We start from the raw sequence: 22047 nt of genomic DNA, 5'->3' as shown, positions 1-22047 counted from the left end.
GGTCCGCCACTTGGAGACTTTCAGATTCTCTGTCCGCTGCATAGTCCCTGATGCAATTTCGACAGATCAGTTTGTCTGGAAGTGGGGTAGCCCCACAGGGCTGACATCTTGGAGATCTAGGTCTCGGGGAGCATGAATGACGGCGCTTTTGGGCCGATGCTTTCCCCTGGATGACCTGCTGTGACGAGAGTCATCATCGTCTCCATGTTGCCTTGAGGTCTTCTTAGACGTCTTCTGGCATATAGGACTGAAATACATAAAAGTACCAGCCACAGTGCACTCTTTTATCCATTTTTTGAAAAAGTGTATCGACTTACCTGGACGTAGGTCCTTACCTCAGGTGTAGAGTAGGATCTTGTGCGGGCGGCAAATGGCTCATACTAGACGGATTAGCAGAAGCAGCAGCTAAGAAAATAGTTTTAGAGAAGAAAGATCAACCCACCATGTCTTGACTTGGTAAAAGTGAAATTACCTCTATAAATAATGGGTTCTCTATTTTTGTCTTTTTTTTTTTTTTTTTTTAACCCAGATGAACATCTATTTTTATTAATTTTGTTTATATAATAATTTAATATATTTATCTTAAAGTATTTAATTAATCGCTCCCCTTTTTTTTTTTTTTTTTTTTTACATTTATTTATTTATTTATTTTACCTAAAAGGAATGGGTATTTGCTCCCTGGAGCTCTGAGACGCAGTACTCCCTGCAGCCACAGGCGTCCCACTGAGGCCGACAGGGAGATAAATAGTGAAACAGGAGAGGCAGGGCACGCCTCTATCCTGTCCTTAATGTTTTAATGGCATAGTTGTCACCATGCCCTTATCCAAAATGGCCGCGGCGGCCCCCGGGAACTACTGCGCATGCGCCGACCGGCGGAACGGAAACCCGGAAGCCTCGCACCGCCGGCGCATGCGCAGAGCACTGCGGGGAACGCCGAGGGGGCGAATAAAGTGCCGGGGCTGAGCGCGCGCGGCTCCTACGGAGCTAACAATGGCAGGGTCTAGGAGAGGGGTTTTTCCTCTAAAAGAAGCAACGAAAAATAAAAGAAAAATGAGAGGTCAAAAGAAAGACAGAAATGGAAAGTTGAGGAGGGGAAGACAGAGAGGGAAGAAGAAAGAGAAAGGACGAAGGGGAGAGAGAGAAAAAGACAAAGATGTAAAACCTAAAAGGGGAAGGAAAGAAGGAGGGAAAAAAAGAAATGTAGAAATAGCTGCTGCCTCCGTTACCATGAACGAGCTGGTGCCTGATCAACTTGCAGATAAAGCTCTTACTTAAGAGACAAACTGCTTGTCCCAAAAGATCCTACAGAAGGGACTTCCAACCTTATAAGCGCGTTTAGCTGCCCAAGAGAAGGAACTGCGTCCGGGAGAGGCTTGAACCCGGACGGAAGCTGCCGAATGCAGAAGGTAAGGACGCCGACCAGGATTCACTGCCATGAGGTATGAGGAAAAAAAGGAGAATGCTGGGGCTGTGCTAACGATTTCTTTTATAATATTCACTAGTCCTGAGGGAGGAGCCAAGGCGGAGCTTGTCACAGGTATGCTGCCATGGAGGCACCAGGAAATTATATTATGGATTTCTTCATTGAGTAGTTGTATGTCTTACCTGGTTTCCACCACTAGAGGGAGTAAGAGCAGCCTGATGCATACTTAAATGCCTTTCAGATACACACGCTCAGTGAAGCCTGGTTCTCCCAGATGACTCACGTCTCCACTGCAATCTCTGCCACAATGAAGGTAATACAGGGGTCCCACGTAGTCTGGGGGTTCCACGCAGCTCCGATGGCGATTCCCTTCCCCCCTGGATGCCGGCGGTCCTCATGCATGCGCGAGCGCCGAGCGCGCTCCCGTACTGATAGTGGAGGGGGGAGTGTGGTTGCGAGCCGTGCATGTCGGTGTTCACGGCGCTGTACTGCGCAGGCACCAGGCGGCAGTTTTAAAAAGCCCAAAGCGTCAGGGGGCTGTAAGTGGAGACACAGGAGCTGTGGGCAGTAAGCATCCTAAGGGATTGGATCCAGGCAAACCTAAGACACCTACTCAGCATCAGGTTGTGCAGTTTAAGCATATATATTTATTGTGAGACTTTAAGCACAACAGTGATTGCACTTTGTACTAGTACCTCTGCTTTGTAGCTTAGGACTATGTGTGGCAGCTCCTAGAGGAGATTCAGTTCGCATTGTGCGCTATACAAGTATTTCTTTCATTCATTCATGTCTCCTCGTAAGAGGGTCTCAGGGGGAGGTAACAAGGGCACTGGTAAGTCACCGCCTAGGTCTAGGGGTTCTAAAAATGCCTGTAGGTTACCATCCCCCCCTGCAAGACTGGAGCCAGCCTCACAGGATGAGTCAGTGCCCCTGTCAGCCTCTCCTAATATTTCAGCCCCGGTATAAGTCACTTAGGACTCCCTTAGGGCTACATTGGAGGGTTTTGAAGGGAGAATCATGAATTTTATTTCAGCTTCCCTGAAAGATAGCAGGAAAAGGGGTAGATCCCCTCCCTCTGCTGAGATTCCTCTTTCAGATGACACTTCTGACAATGAGGAGAGATCCCTGTCTTGGGACAGGGATCATGAGCAGTCGGATGAATCAGAGGAAGAGGAGAGAGTCCCCTCCTCCCAGGCGCTCAGAAAACAGGTGCAATATTATACTGAATTGGTGCATACCACATTCAGAATGCCTGCTGCTGAGGTCGCTACGTCCTCTGTTTCTTCCCTGGGAGTCAGGAAAATTCCCACAGACTGCCTTTTCCTTTCCAATTCATCCCTTAATGGATAAATTGTTGTATGAGGATTGGGGACATCCCGATAAACTGTTTGCTCCTCCTAAAAGGTTTTCTATGCTTTATCCTCTGGAGGAAAGTTTCACCAAGAAATGGGGGGGTCCCATCTGTCGATGCGGCTGTTTCTTGCGTGAATAGAAACCTGACCTGTCCTTTGGATAATGCTTAGGTATTTAAAGATCCAACTGATAAGAAGCTGGAAACATTATTAAAAGCCTCCTTTTCCATGACTGGTGCTGTAGTGCAACCTACAGTCGCAGCTGTGGGGTTGTGAGGAAGTGGAGAATTATGCAGAAATACCTCAAATTCTGTGTTTCATGATTGATGCGATTTTGGATTCTGTCCAACAAGCATCTCGTTTGTCTCTCCTGTTGGTACACATGCGAAGGGCCCTATGGCTAAAGAATTGGGCAGCTGAGCTATCATGCAAGAAGCATTTGATTGGGTTCCCGTTTAAAGGGGAACGTTTGTTTAGAGAAGAATTAGACAAATTCGTCCAAAAAATTTCAGGGGGTAAATCTACTCTCCTTCCAGTCAAAAGGAGCAAACGTACATCATTTAGGCATTCTCTCTCTCCCAGAGCATCAAGCTCTAAGCAGTGGCGACGGCCTTCTCAACCCTCCTCTACAGGAAAGGCTCAAGGCCGGGCCCAGGGGCAGAAGAAATCCTGGGGGCGAAAGCCTGCCAAGCAGAGCCCAAAAGCTTCCTTGTGAAGGGGCGCCCCCGCTCGGCCGAGTGGGGGGAAGGCTCCTGCAGTTTGTGGAAGCCTGGCGGGAAGAGATCCGGGACAAGTGGGTGGTCTCTTCGGTATCTCTGGGCTACAAGCTAGAGTTTCAGGAGATTCCACCTTCTCGCTTTCTAAGGTCAAGGATCCCCAGGGACCCAGTAAAGCAAAGACCGCTATTTCTGGCCTTAGATCACTTACTATCCCAGGGGGTGATAGTAGAAGTGGACCCAAAAGAACCGGGTTCAGGGTTTTACTCGAATCTCTTCACCGTTCCAAAGCCAAATGGAAGTGTCAGACCTATCCTGGATCTAAAGGATCTGAACCGTTTTTTACGCATCTGGTCCTTCCGAATGCAGTCAATTCGCACTGTGGTCTCCTCCCTGATCGGGGGAGAGTTTATGGCATCAATAGACATCAAGAATGCATATCTCCATGTGCCAATTTTTCCCGCACACCAAAAGTATCTAAGGTTTGAGGTAGAGCGGTGCCATTTTCAATTTGTGGCCTTGCCGTTCGGGCTCGCTACGGCCCCTCGAGTCTTCACAAAGATTCTGGACCCTCTCTTGGCAAACCTAAGAGCTCAGGGTATAGCCGTCATGGCTTATCTAGACGATTTTCTTCTCATAGAGAAAACAGTAGCGCTCCTGAACCACAGTGTTACCAGAACGCTAGAACACCTGGAACGCCTAGGTTAGATTATAAACCTAGAAAAGTTGTCCCTACAGCCTGCTACCAGGTTGGAATACCTGGGTATGGTTATTGACACCGCTCAGGGCAAGGTGTTTCTACCAAGGCGAAAAGCCTTGGCCATTGGGGATCTGGTGCACCTAATTCTGGGCAGATCTTCCCCCATTCGGTTGTGCATGAGACTGTTAGGGAAAATGGTCGCCTTCTTCGAGGCCGTTCCATTCGCCCAGTTCCACTCAAGGCCTCTGCAAAGATGCATCCTTGCAGCTTGGAACAGGAAGCCCCAGTCCTTGGATCTTCCTATGCGTCTATCCCCAGGGACACGCAAGAGTCTCGTCTGGTGGTTACAAACCGAGAATTTGCTGAAAGGCAAAACTTTTCTTCCTCTTCCATGGAAGATTATTACGACAGATGCCAGCCTGACAGGCTGGGGAGCAGTGTTGGAGGAGACGTGCTCGCAGGGGAAATGGTCTGCGATCGAAAAGCTATTGCCCATAAATGTCTTGGAGATCCGGGCAGTTTATATGGCTCTCATAAACTGGTCTTTCAGACTACGGGGTCTCCCTGTTCGGGTTCAGTCCGACAATGCCACAGCAGTGGCCTATATCAATCACCAGGGCGATACCAGGAGTCTGGTTGCGCAAAAAGAGGTGAATCGCATACTTGTCTGGGCAGAAAGGCATGTTCCATGCCTTTCTGCATTCTTCATTCCAGGAGTGGAAAGTTGGCAGGCGGATTTTCTGAGCCGCCAGCAGTTGTGCCCAGGAGAATGGGCTCTGCACCCCGACGTGTTTTGGAACATATGTAGCAGGTGGGGTACTCCAGACGTAGATCTGTTTGCGTCCAGGTTCAACAGAAAACTGGACAAATTCGTGTCAAGGACAAGAGATACACTCGCTCAGGGGTCGGATGCTCGGACAGTTCCCTGGGATCAGTACAATTTGATTTATGCCTTCCCCCCCATGCCCGCTTTTGTCGCAGTTCCTGGGAAGAGTCAAGAGGGAGACAAAGTCGGTTCTTTTTGTAGCCCCGGATTGGCCCAGGCGACCATGGTACGCAGAGATCATGAAGTTGGCAGTAGGCAGGCTGTGGATCCTCCCTCTCCGGCCAGATCTGCTCTCACAGGGTCCAATTTACCATCCTGCTTTACACAGTCTGAATTTGACGGTTTGGCTGCTGAGACCCACATTCTGAGAGACGGTGGGCTTTCGGGGCCAGTCCTTTCTACTCTGGTCAATGCCAGAAAGCCGGCCTCCAGGCTTATTTACTACAAAATCTGGAGGGCATATGTTTCCTGGTGTGAACTCAGGGAATGGCATCCTAGAAAGTATGTCATCAGCAGGATCTTGGCCTTCCTCCAGTCAGGCCTAGAAATGAATTTGGCCGTAAGCACTATCAAGGTGCAGATTTCGGCCTTGTCAGTGTTTTTTTCAGAAGCCACTTGCATCGCATTCCCTGGTGCGGGCTTTCATCCAGGGGGCTATGCGGATAAGGCCGCCAGTCAAACCTCCGGTATGCCCATGGGATCTGAATTTGGTTCTCTCGGCTTTGCAGGGGCAGCCTTTTGAACCTTTGCATCAGGCTTCGTTAGTTCTTTTGACTAAAAAATTGGTTTTCTTGGTAGCCATATCCACGGCTAGAAGAGTGTCAGAACTAGCAGCTCTCTCCAGCAAAGAGCCGTATCTAATTATTCATAAGGACCGGGTGGTAATGCGTCCCAACAGGTACTTTCTGCCTAAGATGGTTTCAGGATTCCATTTGAATCAAGATGTAATCCTACCATCCTTTTTTCCGGACCCACAGTCCGCAGAAGAAGAATCTTTGCACACTTTGGATGTGGTAAGGGCAATCAGTATCTATCTTCAGGAAACTGCTCAGATAAGGAAAACTGATTGTTTATTTATTTTGCCGGAAGGCCCTAGGAAGGGCCAGGTGGCATCAAAATCCACTCTCTCAATGTGGATTAGACAGATTATTTCTCAGGCCTATAGTGTTAAAGGGAAGATCCCTCCTTTTCAAGTGAAAGCGCACTCAACTAGGGCTGTAAGTGCTTCTTGGGCAGTGCATCACCAGGCCTCCCTGGCTCAGATCTGTAAGGCTGCAACTTGGTCATCAGTCCACACATTCACCAGATTCTATCAGGTGGATGTCAGAGGGCAAGAGGAGATCGCCTTTGGGCGCAGTGTACTGCAGGCTGCAGTTTAGGTCCTCTGGTCCATGACGGTCTATAATTATGATCTGTGTCTCCCCCCCCCTCAATCTGAGCATTGCTTTGGGACATCTCACTATGTAATGAAGCTCCTGTGTCCTGTGATGTATGATCAAGAAAATAGGATTTTTTATATACAGCTTACCTGTAAAATCCTTTTCTTGAGAGTACACCACGGGACACAGGGCTCCCGCCCCTCTTGGGTTTTACGTGGTTTCCTATTGCTTTGCTACAAAACTGAGGTGCCTCCCATATGGGAGGGGTTATATAGGGGAGGAATTTTCCTTAATTGGGGGTTAACCAGTGTCTAATCACCAGAGGTGCCTATATAACCCACTATGTAATGAAGCTCCTGTGTCCCGTGATGTACTCTCAAGAAAAGGATTTTACAGGTAAGCTGTATATAAAAATCCTATTTTCAGGTCACAGTGGCCATAACAGAACCTTTTGGTAATTCAATTGTTGTTGTTATCAAGTCACGCATTTACAAACCTCTTATATCTGGTCTATGATAGATATTATTGACAGGTTTTCTGGATACTCTAGACTTACTCTATTTTTTTTCTTTACAGATTGTGGATTCATTGATAAGATATGTTCCATGACCAACCCAAAGATCACAGTTGTTACAGATTGTATGGAGCATGCCCTAACTGCAGTGCACCCATGGACACGTTATTCTGCTGGCTGGTATGGCAAGCTGATCTACATACCCTTGTCATATCTTCCTGCATGTGTGGCAGATTCTTTTCTCGACTCCTCCCCAGATTTACCTAAATGAAAAATGATTAAGCACAAAGAAAAGCTCAACCAACCTTCCAAAGCAATTAGCTTCTTTTTAAAGATCTCTTTTACTTTAATCAATTGCATATTTTTATTACTGTGACCTTATTACATATCTATATCAATCTATATACCCATCTCACCCCACATGCATTGCATTGTAATACATAGTATTTCCACATGTATATCTTTTGATATATAACATTTGTAGAGGGTGCTACACATTTATGAATAAAACACGCTTGAATCGTCTCAGCGCTTCGTCGGGGGTATTTCCTTGCAATACAGATTCAGTATCCACCTGAGACTGTAATAGTAGATCTGCACAGATGCCAATTATCAATGATTGGAAAACCCTATTACAAGGTCTTATGGGTGGCATAACTGACTAATGAACAAATTTATTGTTTGTTTCAGCTTTCAATGATGAGGAAGAGTCATACCCTTTAGAACAAAGTATATAGGTCAAAGGCCCTGCCACACCCTCAGTTATACAGAGGAGGAGGAAATTCCGGTCAGACTTACTACTATGTTGTTCACCACTGCTTGTAATATCATGCTGTTACAAAATACTGCTGCCCCCCTGTACCATACATTGCTGCTCCCCTGTGTTGTGCCCCGCTGCTCCCCTGCATTGTGACCTTCTGCCCCCTGTGCTATACCCACTAACCCCTGTACTTTTCCCTACTGACCTCCTGTACTCTGTCCTGCTGACCCCCTGCACACTGTCCTGTTAATCCCCTGTACCCTGCCCCGCTAAACCCCTGTGTCCTGCACTGCTAAGCCCCCTGTACTCTGCACTGCTAAGCCCCCTGTACTCTGCACTGCTAAGCCCCCTGTACTCTGCACTGCTAAGCCCCCTGTACTCTGCACTGCTAAGCCCCCTGTACTCTACCCTGCTGAGCTCTGTTCTCTGCCTTGTTGAGCCCCGTGCTTTGCCCTGTTGCCCCCCTGTACACTGCTTATCTGCTTAAATTCAACCGGGAACTAAGCATCTGTGCAGAAGAAAAAGCAAGCACAAGTTTCACATTAAAGCAATATTAATGTCTAATTTTTAAAAACCACCGACAGGCAGGGTTTTTATAAGTGAAGACTAGGGATTAGTGATGGACGAACTTCCGACGGGACGTTTCGCGAACGCGGACCGCGAACGCGGCCGATAGTTTGCGAACCGTAACGTTCGCAGCGGGCCCCATTGACTTCAATGGGAGGCGAACTTTGCAAACCTACAGGTCAAATTTGCAGCCACAAAATAATTAATAGCTGTGCAAACATAGTCCCACCACATGGTCAATGATATAACACATGTATGATGTGATTTTGGGATCAAAAACTACAAGCATTCTTTTTTTATATGTGAAATTGTTGTGACAATTCAGGACTGTGGAGCGCATGAAGGCAATGGAGGAGAGGGAAGGTCAGGGTAGGCAAAGAAGAGGGTGCAGGAGATGATCACCAGCAGCATGACATACAGCAATGACACCTGCACCGTCATAGAGTCATCTGACAGAAGCACCGTGATAGAGAGCACTGACATCAGCAGCATGACATAAAGCACTAACACCAGCACCGTGATATACAGCACTGACAGCAGCACCGTGATAGAGAGCACTGACATCAGCAGCGTGACATACAGCAATGACACCTGCACCGTGATAGAGTGATCTGACAACAGCACCGTGATAGAGAGCACTGACATCAGCAGCGTGACATAAAGCACTAACACCAGCACCGTGATATACAGCACTGACAGCAGCACCGTGATAGAGAGCACTGACATCGGCAGCGTGACATACAGCAATGACACCTGCACCATGATAGAGTCATCTGACACCAGCACCGTGATAGAGAGCACTGGCATCAGCAGCGTGACATACAGCAATGACACCTGCACCGTGATAGAGTGATCTGACAACAGCACCGTGATAGAGAGCACTGACATCAGCAGCGTGACATAAAGCACTAACACCAGCACCATGACATACAGCACTGACAGAAGCACTGTGATAGAGAGCACTGACATCAGCAGCGTGACATACAGCAATGACACCTGCACCGTGATATACAGCACTGACACCTGCACCGTAAGCAGCCCCAGGAGGAAGTCAGCATAGCACAGGGATGGTGGGAGCCCCTCATAATGAGCATAGCACAGGGATGGTGGGAGCCCCTCATAATGAGCATAGCACAGGGATGGTGGGAGCCCCTCATAATATGCACAGCAGAGGTACAGCCCCAGGAGGATGTCAGCATAGCACAGGGATGGTGGGAGCTCCTCATAATAAGCAGCCCCAGGAGGAAGTCAGCACAGGGATGGTGGGAGCCCCTCATAATGAGCATAGCACAGGGATGGTGGGAGCCCCTCATAATAAGCAGCCCCAGTAGAAATCCTTACGGAATAGCAGACTGTACCTCACTCAACCCTATGTACTGTAGCACCCTAGACCAAGTTACCAGTCCTTATAAGGACCTTTTCGGACCAACAAGTAGGTTGTGACTGATTAGCAGACTGTACGTCAGTCCCTATACTGATGAAGGACTGCTGCAGTATAGGGCAGCGGTCAGCAGTAGTGCACCTCAACCCTATGTATTGTGGACCTATACCAGTCCTTACAGAATAGCAGACTGTACCTCACTCAACCCTATGTACTGTAGCACCCTAGACCAAGTTACCAGTCCTTATAAGGACCTTTGAGGAACAAGTAGGTTGTGACTGATTAGCAGACTGTATGTCAGTCCCTATACTGATGAAGGACTGCTGCAGTATAGGGCAGCGGTCAGCAGTAGTGCACCTCAACCCTATGTATTGTGGACCTGTACCAGTCCTTACGGAATAGCAGACTGTACCTCACTTAACCCTATGTACTGTAGCACCCTAGACCAAGTTACCAGTCCTTATAAGGACCTTTGTGGAACAAGTAGGTTGTGACTGATTAGCAGACTGTACATCAGTCCCTATACTGATGAAGGACTGCTGCAGTATAGGGCAGCAGTCAGCAGCAGTGCACCTCAACCCTATGTATTGTGGACCTATACCAGTCCTTATGGAATAGCAGACTGTACCTCACTCAACCCTATGTACTGTAGCACCCTAGACTAAGTTACCAGTCCTTATAAGGACCTTTGAGGAACAAGTAGGTTGTGACTGATTAGCAGACTGTACGTCAGTCCCCATACTGATGAATGACTGCTGCAGTATAGGGCAGCGGTCAGCAGTAGTGCACCTCAACCCTATGTATTGTGGACCTATACCAGTCCTTATGGAATAGCAGACTGTACCTCACTCAACCCTATGTACTGTAGCACCCTAGACCAAGTTACCAGTCCTTATAAGGACCTTTGAGGAACAAGTAGGTTGTGACTGATTAGCAGACTGTACGTCAGTCCCTATACTGATAAAGAACTGCTGCAGTATAGGGCAGCGGTCAGCAGTAGTGCACCTCAACCCTACGTATTGTGGACCTATACCAGTCCTTACGGAATAGCAGACTGTACCTCACTCAACCCTATGTACTGTAGCACCCTAGACCAAGTTACCAGTCCTTATAAGGACCTCTGAGGAACAAGTAGGTTGTGACTGATTAGCAGACTGTACGTCAGTCCCTATCCTGATGAAGGACTGCTGCAGTATAGGACAGCGGTCAGCAGTAGTGCACCTCAACCCTATGTATTGTGGACCTATACCAGTCCTTATGGAATAGCAGACTGTACCTCACTCAACCCTATGTACTGTAGCACCCTAGACCAAGTTACCAGTCCTTATAAGGACCTTTGTGGAACAAGTAGGTTGTGACTGATTAGCAGACTGTACATCAGTCCCTATACTGATGAAGGACTGCTGCAGTATAGGGCAGCAGTCAGCAGCAGTGCACCTCAACCCTATGTATTGTGGACCTATACCAGTCCTTATGGAATAGCAGACTGTACCTCACTCAACCCTATGTACTGTAGCACCCTAGACTAAGTTACCAGTCCTTATAAGGACCTTTGAGGAACAAGTAGGTTGTGACTGATTAGCAGACTGTACGTCAGTCCCCATACTGATGAATGACTGCTGCAGTATAGGGCAGCGGTCAGCAGTAGTGCACCTCAACCCTATGTATTGTGGACCTATACCAGTCCTTATGGAATAGCAGACTGTACCTCACTCAACCCTATGTACTGTAGCACCCTAGACCAAGTTACCAGTCCTTATAAGGACCTTTGAGGAACAAGTAGGTTGTGACTGATTAGCAGACTGTACGTCAGTCCCTATACTGATGAAGAACTGCTGCAGTATAGGGCAGCGGTCAGCAGTAGTGCACCTCAACCATACGTATTGTGGACCTATACCAGTCCTTACGGAATAGCAGACTGTACCTCACTCAACCCTATGTACTGTAGCACCCTAGACCAAGTTACCAGTCCTTATAAGGACCTTTGAGGAACAAGTAGGTTGTGACTGATTATCAGACTGTACGTCAGTCCCTATCCTGATGAAGGACTGCTGCAGTATAGGACAGCGGTCAGCAGTAGTGCACCTCAACCCTATGTATTGTGGACCTATACCAGTCCTTATGGAATAGCAGACTGTACCTCACTCAACCCTATGTACTGTAGCACCCTAGACCAAGTTACCAGTCCTTATAAGGACCTTTGTGGAACAAGTAGGTTGTGACTGGTTAGCAGACTGTACGTCAGTCCCTATACTGATGAAGGACTGCTGCAGTATAGGGCAGCGGTCAGCAGTAGTGCACCTCAACCCAATGTATTGTGGACCTATACCAGTCCTTATGGAATAGCAGACTGTACCTCACTCAACCCTATGTACTGTAGCATCCTAGACCAAGTTACCAGTCCTTATAAGGACCTTTGAGGAACAAGTAGGTTGTGACTGATTAGCAGACTGTACGTCAGTCCCTATACTGATGAAGAACTGCTGCAGTATAGGGCAGCGGTCAGCAGTAGTACACCTCAACCCTATGTATTGTGGACCTATACCAGTCCTTACAGAATGGCAGACTGTACCTCACTCAACCCTATGTACTGTAGCACCCTAGACCAAGTTACCAGTCCTTATAAGGACCTTTGAGGAACAAGTAGGTTGTGACTGATTAGCAGACTGTATGTCAGTCCCGATCCTGATGAAGGACTGCTGCAGTATAGGACAGTGGTCAGCAGTAGTGCACCTCAACCCTATGTATTGTGGACCTATACCAGTCCTTATGGAATAGCAGACTGTACCTCACTCAACCCTATGTACTGTTGCACCCTAGACCAAGTTACCAGTCCTTATAAGGACCTTTGGGGAACAAGTAGGTTGTGACTGATTAGCAGACTGTACGTCAGTCCCTATACTGATGAAGGACTGCTGCAGTATAGGGCAGCGGTCAGCAGTAGTGCACCTCAACCCTATGTATTGTGGACCTATACCAGTCCTTATGGAATAGCAGACTGTACCTCACTCAACCCTATGTACTGTAGCACCCTAGACCAATTTACCAGTCCTTATAAGGACCTTTGAGGAACAAGTAGGTTGTGACTGATTAGCAGACTGTACGTCAGTCCCTATACTGATGAAGGACTGCTGCAGTATAGGGCAGCGGTCAGCAGTAGTGCACCTCAAACCTATGTATTGTGGACCTATACCAGTCCTTATGGAATAGCAGACTGTACCTCACTCAACCCTATGTACTGTAGCACCCTAGACCAAGTTACCAGTCCTTATAAGGACCTTTGTGGAACAAGTAGGTTGTGACTGATTAGCAGACTGTACGTCAGTCCCTATACTGATGAAGGACTGCTGCAGCATAGGGCAGCGGTCAGCAGTAGTGCACCTCAACCCTATGTATTGTGGACCTATACCAGTGTGGGGGTCTGCGTGCAGGGGGCTAATCAGAATCTGGAAGCCCCCTTTAACAAGGGGAGCCCCAGATCCCAGCCTCCCCCCATGTGAAATGGTAATGAGTACATTGTACCCCTACCATTTCCCACAAAAAATGTCAAAATAAAAAAAAAACAAGACACAGCTTGGGGCAACTTCTTTATTAAAAAATAAAAATGTACCACAAAGTCCATTCATCTTCTTATAGCTCACTGCCGATGGACCGAAAAAGTAAAAAAACAAAAAGGCCACTGATCCGCCCCCATGGTGCCATTCTGGATGACCCCGCCCCATGCACGGGAACTTTCCCATGGCTTCTCTGTGGCGTCAGAGGGGGTGGGGTATACGGGGTTTATGTAACTAGGTGGCCCTGACCCCTCTGACGCCACGGGTAAGACCCCGTGTGTCAGAGGGGGGCGAGGTGACCCGGTAGGTCATGGGTGGCCCCACCCTCAGTTATAGAAGAACTGTCATATCATACATGGTCCCAGAGGTAAGATTTCTGATATCCTGACATTAGACTGAATTGTAATGCCGCATACACACGACCGGACTTTCCGGCAGACTAGGTCCGACGGTCTTTCGGCGGATTTCCGATGCACTTTCCAGCCTTTTGGGCCATTTGTAGATCTTGAGATGTTGCAGTTATTTGCACGCTGCGGTCACAGCAGACGGGGCATGTCAACATCTCGATCACAGAACAAAGATAAACAATGCTGCTATTGGCAACAAGCTCGGGATATGAGAGAAGAGACTAGAGAAGCCACCCACAAACTCATCTCTGGCAGTGAAATTGTGAGATTTTGACAACAAATGCCTCCCTACCTTCCAAGCTGGAAAAGCGGGGAACTTCTCCTGCTGGGCCTAAGTATTTAGGCAAAAGACACATCCTCAGCTATCCTGCCATCTTTTCAAATAGAAAAAAAGGGAGTGTTTTAGGAGAAAACATGGGATTGGATGGGGTTTAGAACCCATTATAGGGGCAATTGTGAGAGAGAAAAGGGAGGAGATGTAGGGCCTATTACAGAAATTATTCTAGAGAGGGATGGGGGCCTAAAGCCCCATACACAAGGGTCCAACATCGGGCAAAATCAGCCGGTACAGGTCCTTGTTTGACAGAATCTGATTTCAAGACCGGCTTCTGTCGAACGAGCATACTGGAAAACCAACAGCCAATCGCCAACCGTCCAGGGCTCTCAGCGCTGACTGGTGTATTCTGGCGGGGGGCAGTCCACCTATCAGAAAATAATAGCACAGCGTGGAGATCACCATAATATTATTGCATAGTTAGTTAGGAGAGGCTCCTTGCGAGCGCTTCAATTTCATTTACCCTGCTGGGTTAAACAAAAAACAACTTGCCATGTGTGCCAGCCCAGGCTGCTGAAAGAAATCATGGAGCCCCGTACGGCCTACCTGATGGGGCCCCCTTCAGTCCCACCCTCATCCCCACCCCTGGCCCCATCTTAAATTGGTGTTCCGTCCTAAAAATGGAACTTCTGCTTTTTTCCGGTTCCTCCCCCCCTCCGGTGTCACATTTGCCACCTTTCAGGGGGGAACAGATACCCGTCTAATATAGGTATTTGCTCCCACTTTCAGCGATCTACGCCATGTCCACCCCCTCACTGTCTTTTGGGAGACACACAGGTCCCAGAAGACAGTAAGGACCAGTGAGGATGTGCAGCGCAACTCACGCATGCGCAGTAGGGAACCAGGCTGTGAAGCTACAAGGCTTCACTTCCTGAGTCCCTTACTGAAGATGTCGGCGCCTCCAACTGGAGCTGAGGGACAGATCTGCTTCGGGTGAGGACATCATAGGGACCCTGGACAGGTAAGTGTCCTTATATTAAAGGTCAGCAGCTGCAGTATTTGTAGCTGCTGATTCTGCTTTAAGATCCAGAGAAAGAGCTGAGATGGGTGGGAAGGGGTTAATGATGCCAAGAGGTGCTCATGTCTTACTTTGTAAACTTACAATCTGTTTATTTATGTGCAATATACTAAATTATGCTGCAAAGTCAGTATAACTGGCTGAAGGATGGGGGAGGGGGGTTAGTCAGTAGAACAATAGATAGAGTCCCAATTTCACATCAGAGCCCCACCCATCACATCAGAGCCCCATCCATCCCATCAGAGCCCCCATTTTACATCAGAGTCCCCTATATCACATCAGAGCCCCCTCCATCATATCAGAGCCCCCTCCATCACATCAGAGCCCCCTATATCACATCAGAGCCCCCTCCATTACATCAGAGCCCCTATATCACATCAGAGACCCCTCCAGCACATCAGAGACCCCTATATCACATCAGAGACCCCTCCATCACATCAGAGCCCCCTATATATAAGATTAGAGCCCCCTCCATCACATCAGAGCCCCCTATATCACATCAGAGCCCCCTCCATCATATCAGAGCCCCCTCCATCACATCAGAGCCCCCTCCATCACATCAGAGCCCCCTATATAACATCAGAGCCCCCTCCATCACACCAGAGCCCCCTATATCAGATCAGAGCCCCCTCCATCACATCAGAGCCCCCTATATCAGATCCGAGTCCCCTCCATCACATAAGAGCCTCCTATATCACATTAGAGCCCCTCCATCACATCAGAGCCCCCTATATCAGATCAGAGTCCCCTCCATCACATCAGAGCCCCCTATATCACATTAGAGCCCCTCCATCACATCAGAGCCCCCTATATCAGATCAGAGTCCCCTCCATCACATCAGAGCCCCATCCATCAAATCAGAGCCCCCATTTTACATCAGAGTCCCCTATATCACATCAGAGCCCCCATTTCACTTTAGAGCCCCCTCCATCACATAAGAGCCCCTTATATCACATCTGAGCCCCCTCCATCACATCAGAGTCTCCTATATTACATCAGAGCCCCCCCCCATCACATCAGAGCCCCTATATCACATCAGAGCCCCCTATATCACATCAGAGCCCCCTCCATCACATCAGAGACCCCTATATCACATCAGAGCCCCCTTTATCACATCAGAATCCCCTACATCACATCAGAGCCCCCTTTATGAAATTAGAGCCCCTCCATCACATCAGAGCCTGCTATATCAGATCAGAGCCCCCTCCATCAATCAGAGCCCCCATATCAGATCAGAGCCCCTCCCATCAATCAGAGCCCCCTATATCAGATCAGCGCCCCCTTCATCACATCAGAGCCCCTTATATCACATCAGAGCCCCCTCCATCACATCAGAGCCCCTTATATCACATCAGAGCCCCCTCCATCACATCAGAGCCCCTTATATCACATCAGAGCCCACTCCATCACGTCATAGCCCCCTCCATCACATTAGAGCCCCCTATATCAGATCAGAGCCCCCTTCCATCACATCAGAGCCCCCTATATCACACCAGAGCTCACCCCTCCCATCACATCAGAGCCCCCCATATCACATTAGAGCCCCCTCCATTACATCAGAGCCCCCTAGATCATATCAGAGCCCCCACCATCAAATCAGAGCTCCCTAAATCACATCGGAGCCCCCTCAATCACATCAGAACCCCTCTCAACATCAGTCCCCATTTAAGGTTTGTGGGGGGAGGGGGCCCCTCAGGAGGTGTTAGGATCTTTACATTACAAAACTTTTCTGAGTGTCTGTGTTGTGTCTGTACTGACAGGCCAGGTGCAGTGTCAGTGTGCCTGTTCTAATCTGTGCCCACATGAGAGAACTCTCCTCCACAGCAGCGCGTCTCTTACCTCAGAAGCTCCTGTCCTAGGCTGCCAATCCTCTGAGCCAAAATTCAGACTTCTCTTCTCCAGCCAATGAGAGCAGCGGAGGGGTGTAGTCTGGGGGTCTGGAGAGAAGGCAAGCTGGAAGCTCTGGACTGGATTACAGAGCTCCGCTGGGGTCCTGGGAGACACAAGGAGGACTGGACCTGGATTCTGTTTCCCGGTTTTTGTAATTGAAAAATACAGCATGTACAATGAGAGCAGGGAGCTACAGGCCAACTGGAGCTAAATATGGGGTTGCTATGGCAACTCCTGCACCCCTATATGCAATGCCCATGGTATTAACACAACACCTCCTAAGTTGGTAGGAGCAGCTGAGTGGGGGTGTAAATTATAAAGTGTTTTTTGTTTTTCTCCACTGAACTGTCATTGAAGTGCAATGGCCTCCCCTGCTGGTGGGCCCAGTACAACAGGGCTGGTTGTCTTGGCTTATCAGTGGCCCTGGTGCCAGGCTTTACAGTCCCATGGACACGCAGTTGTTGTGGAGGCTTGGGGATTTGGGACCATTAAAAGCACTGTTTTGGGAGAGGAATAAGGGGGCTAGAACCTATCAAATAGACCATTTGGGGGAAGGGACAGAAAGCTTAGGGCCTGTAATTGGACACATGCGGATTAGGGATTGAGGAGCTTTAGGACCATTAGAGAGACAACTGTGAGGAAACTTCCAAAGGCTTTGGGCACATTAGCAGGTTGGTTATGAGAGAAGGACAAGGAGGTTTTGAGCCTAATAAGGTTGTGGTGGATAAGGGGGGACTTTGGGCTCAGTAGAGGGTCAATCATGGGAGGAGGACAAGGGGGTTTGGGGCTTATTAATGGATAGTTGTGGTAGAGGGATGTGGGGCTTTGGGCTCATTAGAAAAACAACTTCAGGGGAAGGTCAATGGCCTTGAGGGAGAACTATGGGGGAGGAATTGTAAGCTTTATGCTTATTAGTGGGGGGAAGAGGATGGGCTTTGGGCTTATTAGAGGAACTTTACATTTATTAAAGGGACCATGGGGGGGCTTATTAGAAGAACCATTGTGAGGGATGGTGGGCTTTGGGCTAAAAGTGGGAGTCTGCCGTTTTTTTTTTTTTTTAAAGCCAGCAGCTACAAATACTGCAGCTGCTGACTTTTAAAATAATGACACTTACCCGCCCAGCGCGCCCGCGATGTCGGCACCCGAAGCCGATCTCTCGATCGTCTCTCGGGTGCTGCCGCCGCCATCTTGGGTATGGGAATCAGGAAGTGGAGCCTTGCGGCTTCATTTCCCGGTTCCCTACTGCACATGCGCGAGTCACGATACGCAATAAGGATGGTCCCTGCTGTCTCTGGGATCCGTGTGTTTCCCAGCAGACAGCGGGGGACCTTCGGAAAGGGGCGTAAATTCTGTGGAAAGGGGCGTACCTTCTGCAGATATCTATGCCGGAAGTGGGTGCAGATACCTGTACTGTACAGGTATCTGCACCCCCCTCCCCCCTGAAAGGTGCCAATTGTGGCGCAGGAGGGGGGGAGGGTTGCAAAGAGCGGAAGCTCCACTTTAGGGTGGACCTCCGCTTTAATAAGGGGGAATTGTGGGTATAGGAGGAATTTTGAGCTTTATGCTTCTTAGTGGGGTAAGGATGGCGGACTTTGGGCTTATTACAGGAATCATTGTGGGGAACGATAGTTGACTTTGAGCTTATTAGAGGGACCATTGTGGGGATGAATGGGGAGATTTAAGATAATTTTGTGGGGACGGTAGTCTTTGGGCTTATTAAAAAAAATGTTATGAGGGATGGTAGGCTTTGGGCTTAATAAGGGGGTATTGTGGGTGGAATTATGGTGGACTTTGGGCTTATTACAGGAACCATTGTGGGAATCAATGGTTGACTTTGGGCTTATTGGAGGGATCATTGTGGGAAAACGACGGTTGTCTTTGGGCTTATTAGAGGGATCATTGTGGGGGTGAATGGGGAGATTTAAGATCACTTTGTTGTTGATGGTAGTCTTTGGACTTAATTGAAGAACCGGTGCTGGGGAAAGATGGTGGGATTTGATTTTTTTAGAAGGGCCATTGTGAGGGAGGAGGGTGAATGGTGGGCTTTGGGTTTCCTAAGCAACAACTGCTGGTAGCAGGGCAGGGGACTTTAGACTCATTAGAGACACACTTGTTATAGGTAATGGGGAAAGTTAAGAAAATCCTCAGGCCTAGCTTTTCAGCAATGGATTCTTCACTCTCTCCTAAATAGCAGATAATGTGTACATCCCCTGATGGAACCACAAACATTACTGTTCACAGAGCTTCAGTCATGAAAACAATAATCATCCACAGAGGAGAAAATTGCAGCAAAGCTCAGGATACCTGTCCAGGCCGTGCTGATAAAAGCTCCACACATCCCATCTAATGAGGAACCCGTGCGTGACATTTGTCATCATATTGAACAACAGTCGTCTATACGGAGGAGGGATGCTGCCTGGTCACATAGAGAGTAAATAGCAGTGCAGGCAGAAGCAAATGATGCCATATCACCTGCAACACCACTGTCATTTCAGGAACGCTATTTCTGTAAATAGGGTCAAATATAATTCTGCAAGATCAGACAACAGGCGAGCGTATCCTCTTTGTCTTGTGTTCACATCAAACAGCTCACGCCTTGCTGTATGAACGAAAGTTTATTTAAATTCTTATTCCATATGTCGGTCCATCTGCTTCCGATTCCTAGTGAAATCACTTTCACGGATTCTGAGCGCATCCTGAAATATTCTGATACAGAGCTAGGGAGCCGCCTCTTCTGTAGTTTAGGAGGCAAATGTGCGCTCTCGTTTGCTAGACAATGTTTGTGTTTTTTTAATTCAATCTATCAGTCTGGCTTCTGTGGAGGATTCAACTGATGGTATAAGACAGACTTGCAAACTTTAATTCTCAGGTTGTTGAGGGTTAAGTTCCTCTTTAATCACCTCAAGTCTGGACATTTTTACTCCCTTCCAGTCCAGGCCAATTTTCAGCTTTCAGCACTGTCACACTTTGAAAGACAATTACAGTATTCAGGCATGCAACACCGTATCCAAATGAATTATTTTGAATTTTTTTTTGGCAGATAGAGCCTTCTATTGGTGGTATTTCATCACCACAGTTTTTTTTATTTCCAATATAAATAAAAAAAAACTATGCATCTAATAATGACCAAGGACACCATAACACATGAGGCGGTGATCAGTGACACTGTAACTGGTGTGACGGTGATTGGGGACAATATGACTGGCATAGTGGGGATCAAGGACACTGTAACTGGTGTGGCAGTGATCAGGGACACTCTAACTGGTGTGACGGTGATTAAGGAACAATATGACTGGTGTGGCAGTGATCAGGGACACTGGGTCTGGTGTGGCAGTGATCAAGGGCACTGGGACTGGTGTGGCAGTGTTGAGGACAGTGGGAATGGTGTGGCGATGATCAGGGACACTGTAACTGGTGTGGTGGGATCAAAGACACTGTAACTGGTATGGCAGTAATTAGGGACACTGTAACTGGTGTGGCAGTGATTAGGGACAATATGACATAACACTGTAACTGGTGTGGTGGTGATAAGGGACACTGTAACTGGTTTGCCAATGATCAAGGAGAATATGACTGGTGTGGTGGTAAGCTGCACGTCGCGCACCAGTGGTATCTGGCCTGGACTTGGTGATCACTCCTGGTGAATGAGATCTTTCCCCTGCATGTGTAAACGTATACACAGCAGAGGAAGTTATGTCATCTCTCCTCGTGGAAGACTTTTTCTTCCAGAGAGAGGAGAGAAGACATCTCAGAGTAAGTGCGCCAATACTACACTGACACCAGTTCACGTAGGTACATTTGCCATCCCCCAATCACTCCCCCCCCCCCCCCAGTTAACCCCTTCACCCCCTGTCACTGCATCACCCAGAGCAGTGTTCTTTTTTTTTTTTGATCACTGTACTGGTGTCATTAGTGACAAAAATCAGTGTTAGGTCTTTGGACCCCCCCTAAAATAGGTTTAACCCCTTGATCACCCCCTGTCACCAGTGATTACTGTATAAGTGTCACGGGTGACGCTGGTTAGCTTATTTTTTATAGCGTCAGGGCACCCGCGGTATATTACCCAATAAAGGTTTAACCCCCTGATTACCCAGTGGGTGATATTAGTTAGGTTTTAGTGTCAGATAGGGTCTGCGTCACCCCAGGCAGCGTCAGATTAGTGCCAGTATCGCTAACATCCACACACACCATACACCTCCCTTAGTAGTGTAGTGTCTGAACAGATCAATATCTGATCTGATAAGATCTATACTAGCTTCCCCGGCAGTTTAGGGTTCCCAAAAATGCAATGTTAGCGGGATCAGCCGAGATACTTGCTAGCACCTGCGTTTAGCCCCTCTGTCCAGCCCAGCCCAGCCCACCCAAGTGCAGTATCAATCGATCACTATCACTTACAAAACACAACACACATAACTGCAGCATTCGCAGAGTCAGACCTGATTCCTGTAAACGCTAACAGTTTTTTTTTGTAGCGTTTCAAGCAGTCGCTGACAGTCAGGAGCTCTTTTTCCTGTGAGTCTCACTACTGTACCAGTAAATTTAGAGACCAAAATGCCAAATCGAAGGTACAGTAGTGAAGAGCAAAAATAAAATGTACTAATGCGCTACCAAAAGAGTGTTATAGACACATATAAAGCGCTTAGTGAAAAAATATATAAATAAAAAGCAGCTGGACTTCTGTAGTGATACCGACACCAATAAATATGTATAGTGAAGCAGCGCTAATTATTTAACCACTTAAGCCCTGGACCATTAGGCTGCCTAAAGACCAGAGGACTTTTTACAATTGGCACTGTGCTGCTTTAACTGGTAATTGCGCGGTCATGCAATGTTGTACCCAAACGAAAATGCGTCCTCTTTCTGACACAATTAGAATTTTCTTTTGATGGCATTTGATTGTCGCTGCGATTTTTATTTTTGCAATATAAATGGAAAAAGAGTGAAAATTTTGAAAAAAAAAAATTTTTTTCTACTTTTTGTTATAAGAAAAATCCAATAAACTCAATTTTAGTCATACATTTAGGCCAAAATGTATTCAGCCACATGTCTTTGGTAAAAAAAAATGTCAATAAGTGTATATTTATTGTTTTGCGCAAAAGTTATAGCATCTACAAACTAGAGTACATTTTCTGGAATTTAAACAGCTTTTAGTTTATGACTGCCTATCTCATTTCTTGAGGTGCAAAAATAGCAGGGCAGCAGGGGCGGACTGACCATTTGGCCACT

The 22047-nt window shown here is 47.6% G+C and overlaps 1 protein-coding gene across 1 annotated transcript in view; it reads left to right on the top strand.

Annotated features, from left to right (window-relative positions):
- LOC143983614 (retinol dehydrogenase 16-like) overlaps positions 1-7435 on the top strand; it is a 55999-nt gene extending 48564 nt beyond the window's left edge. The window contains exon 5 of the mRNA XM_077483532.1: positions 6973-7435. Coding sequence (XP_077339658.1) covers positions 6973-7181 — 209 coding nt within the window. The 3' untranslated portion in view covers positions 7182-7435. The remainder of the gene's footprint in view (positions 1-6972) is intronic.
- Positions 7436-22047: the final 14612 nt, after the last annotated feature.

The sequence above is a fragment of the Lithobates pipiens genome, unplaced genomic scaffold, assembly GCF_037356315.1.
Source record: "Lithobates pipiens isolate NorthernLeopardFrog02 unplaced genomic scaffold, aLitPip1_a1.2 Scaffold_16, whole genome shotgun sequence".
Taxonomy (NCBI): Eukaryota; Metazoa; Chordata; class Amphibia; order Anura; family Ranidae; genus Lithobates; species Lithobates pipiens.
Note: the sequence above shows the minus strand (reverse complement) of the source record. Positions and strands in the feature narration are given on the sequence as shown.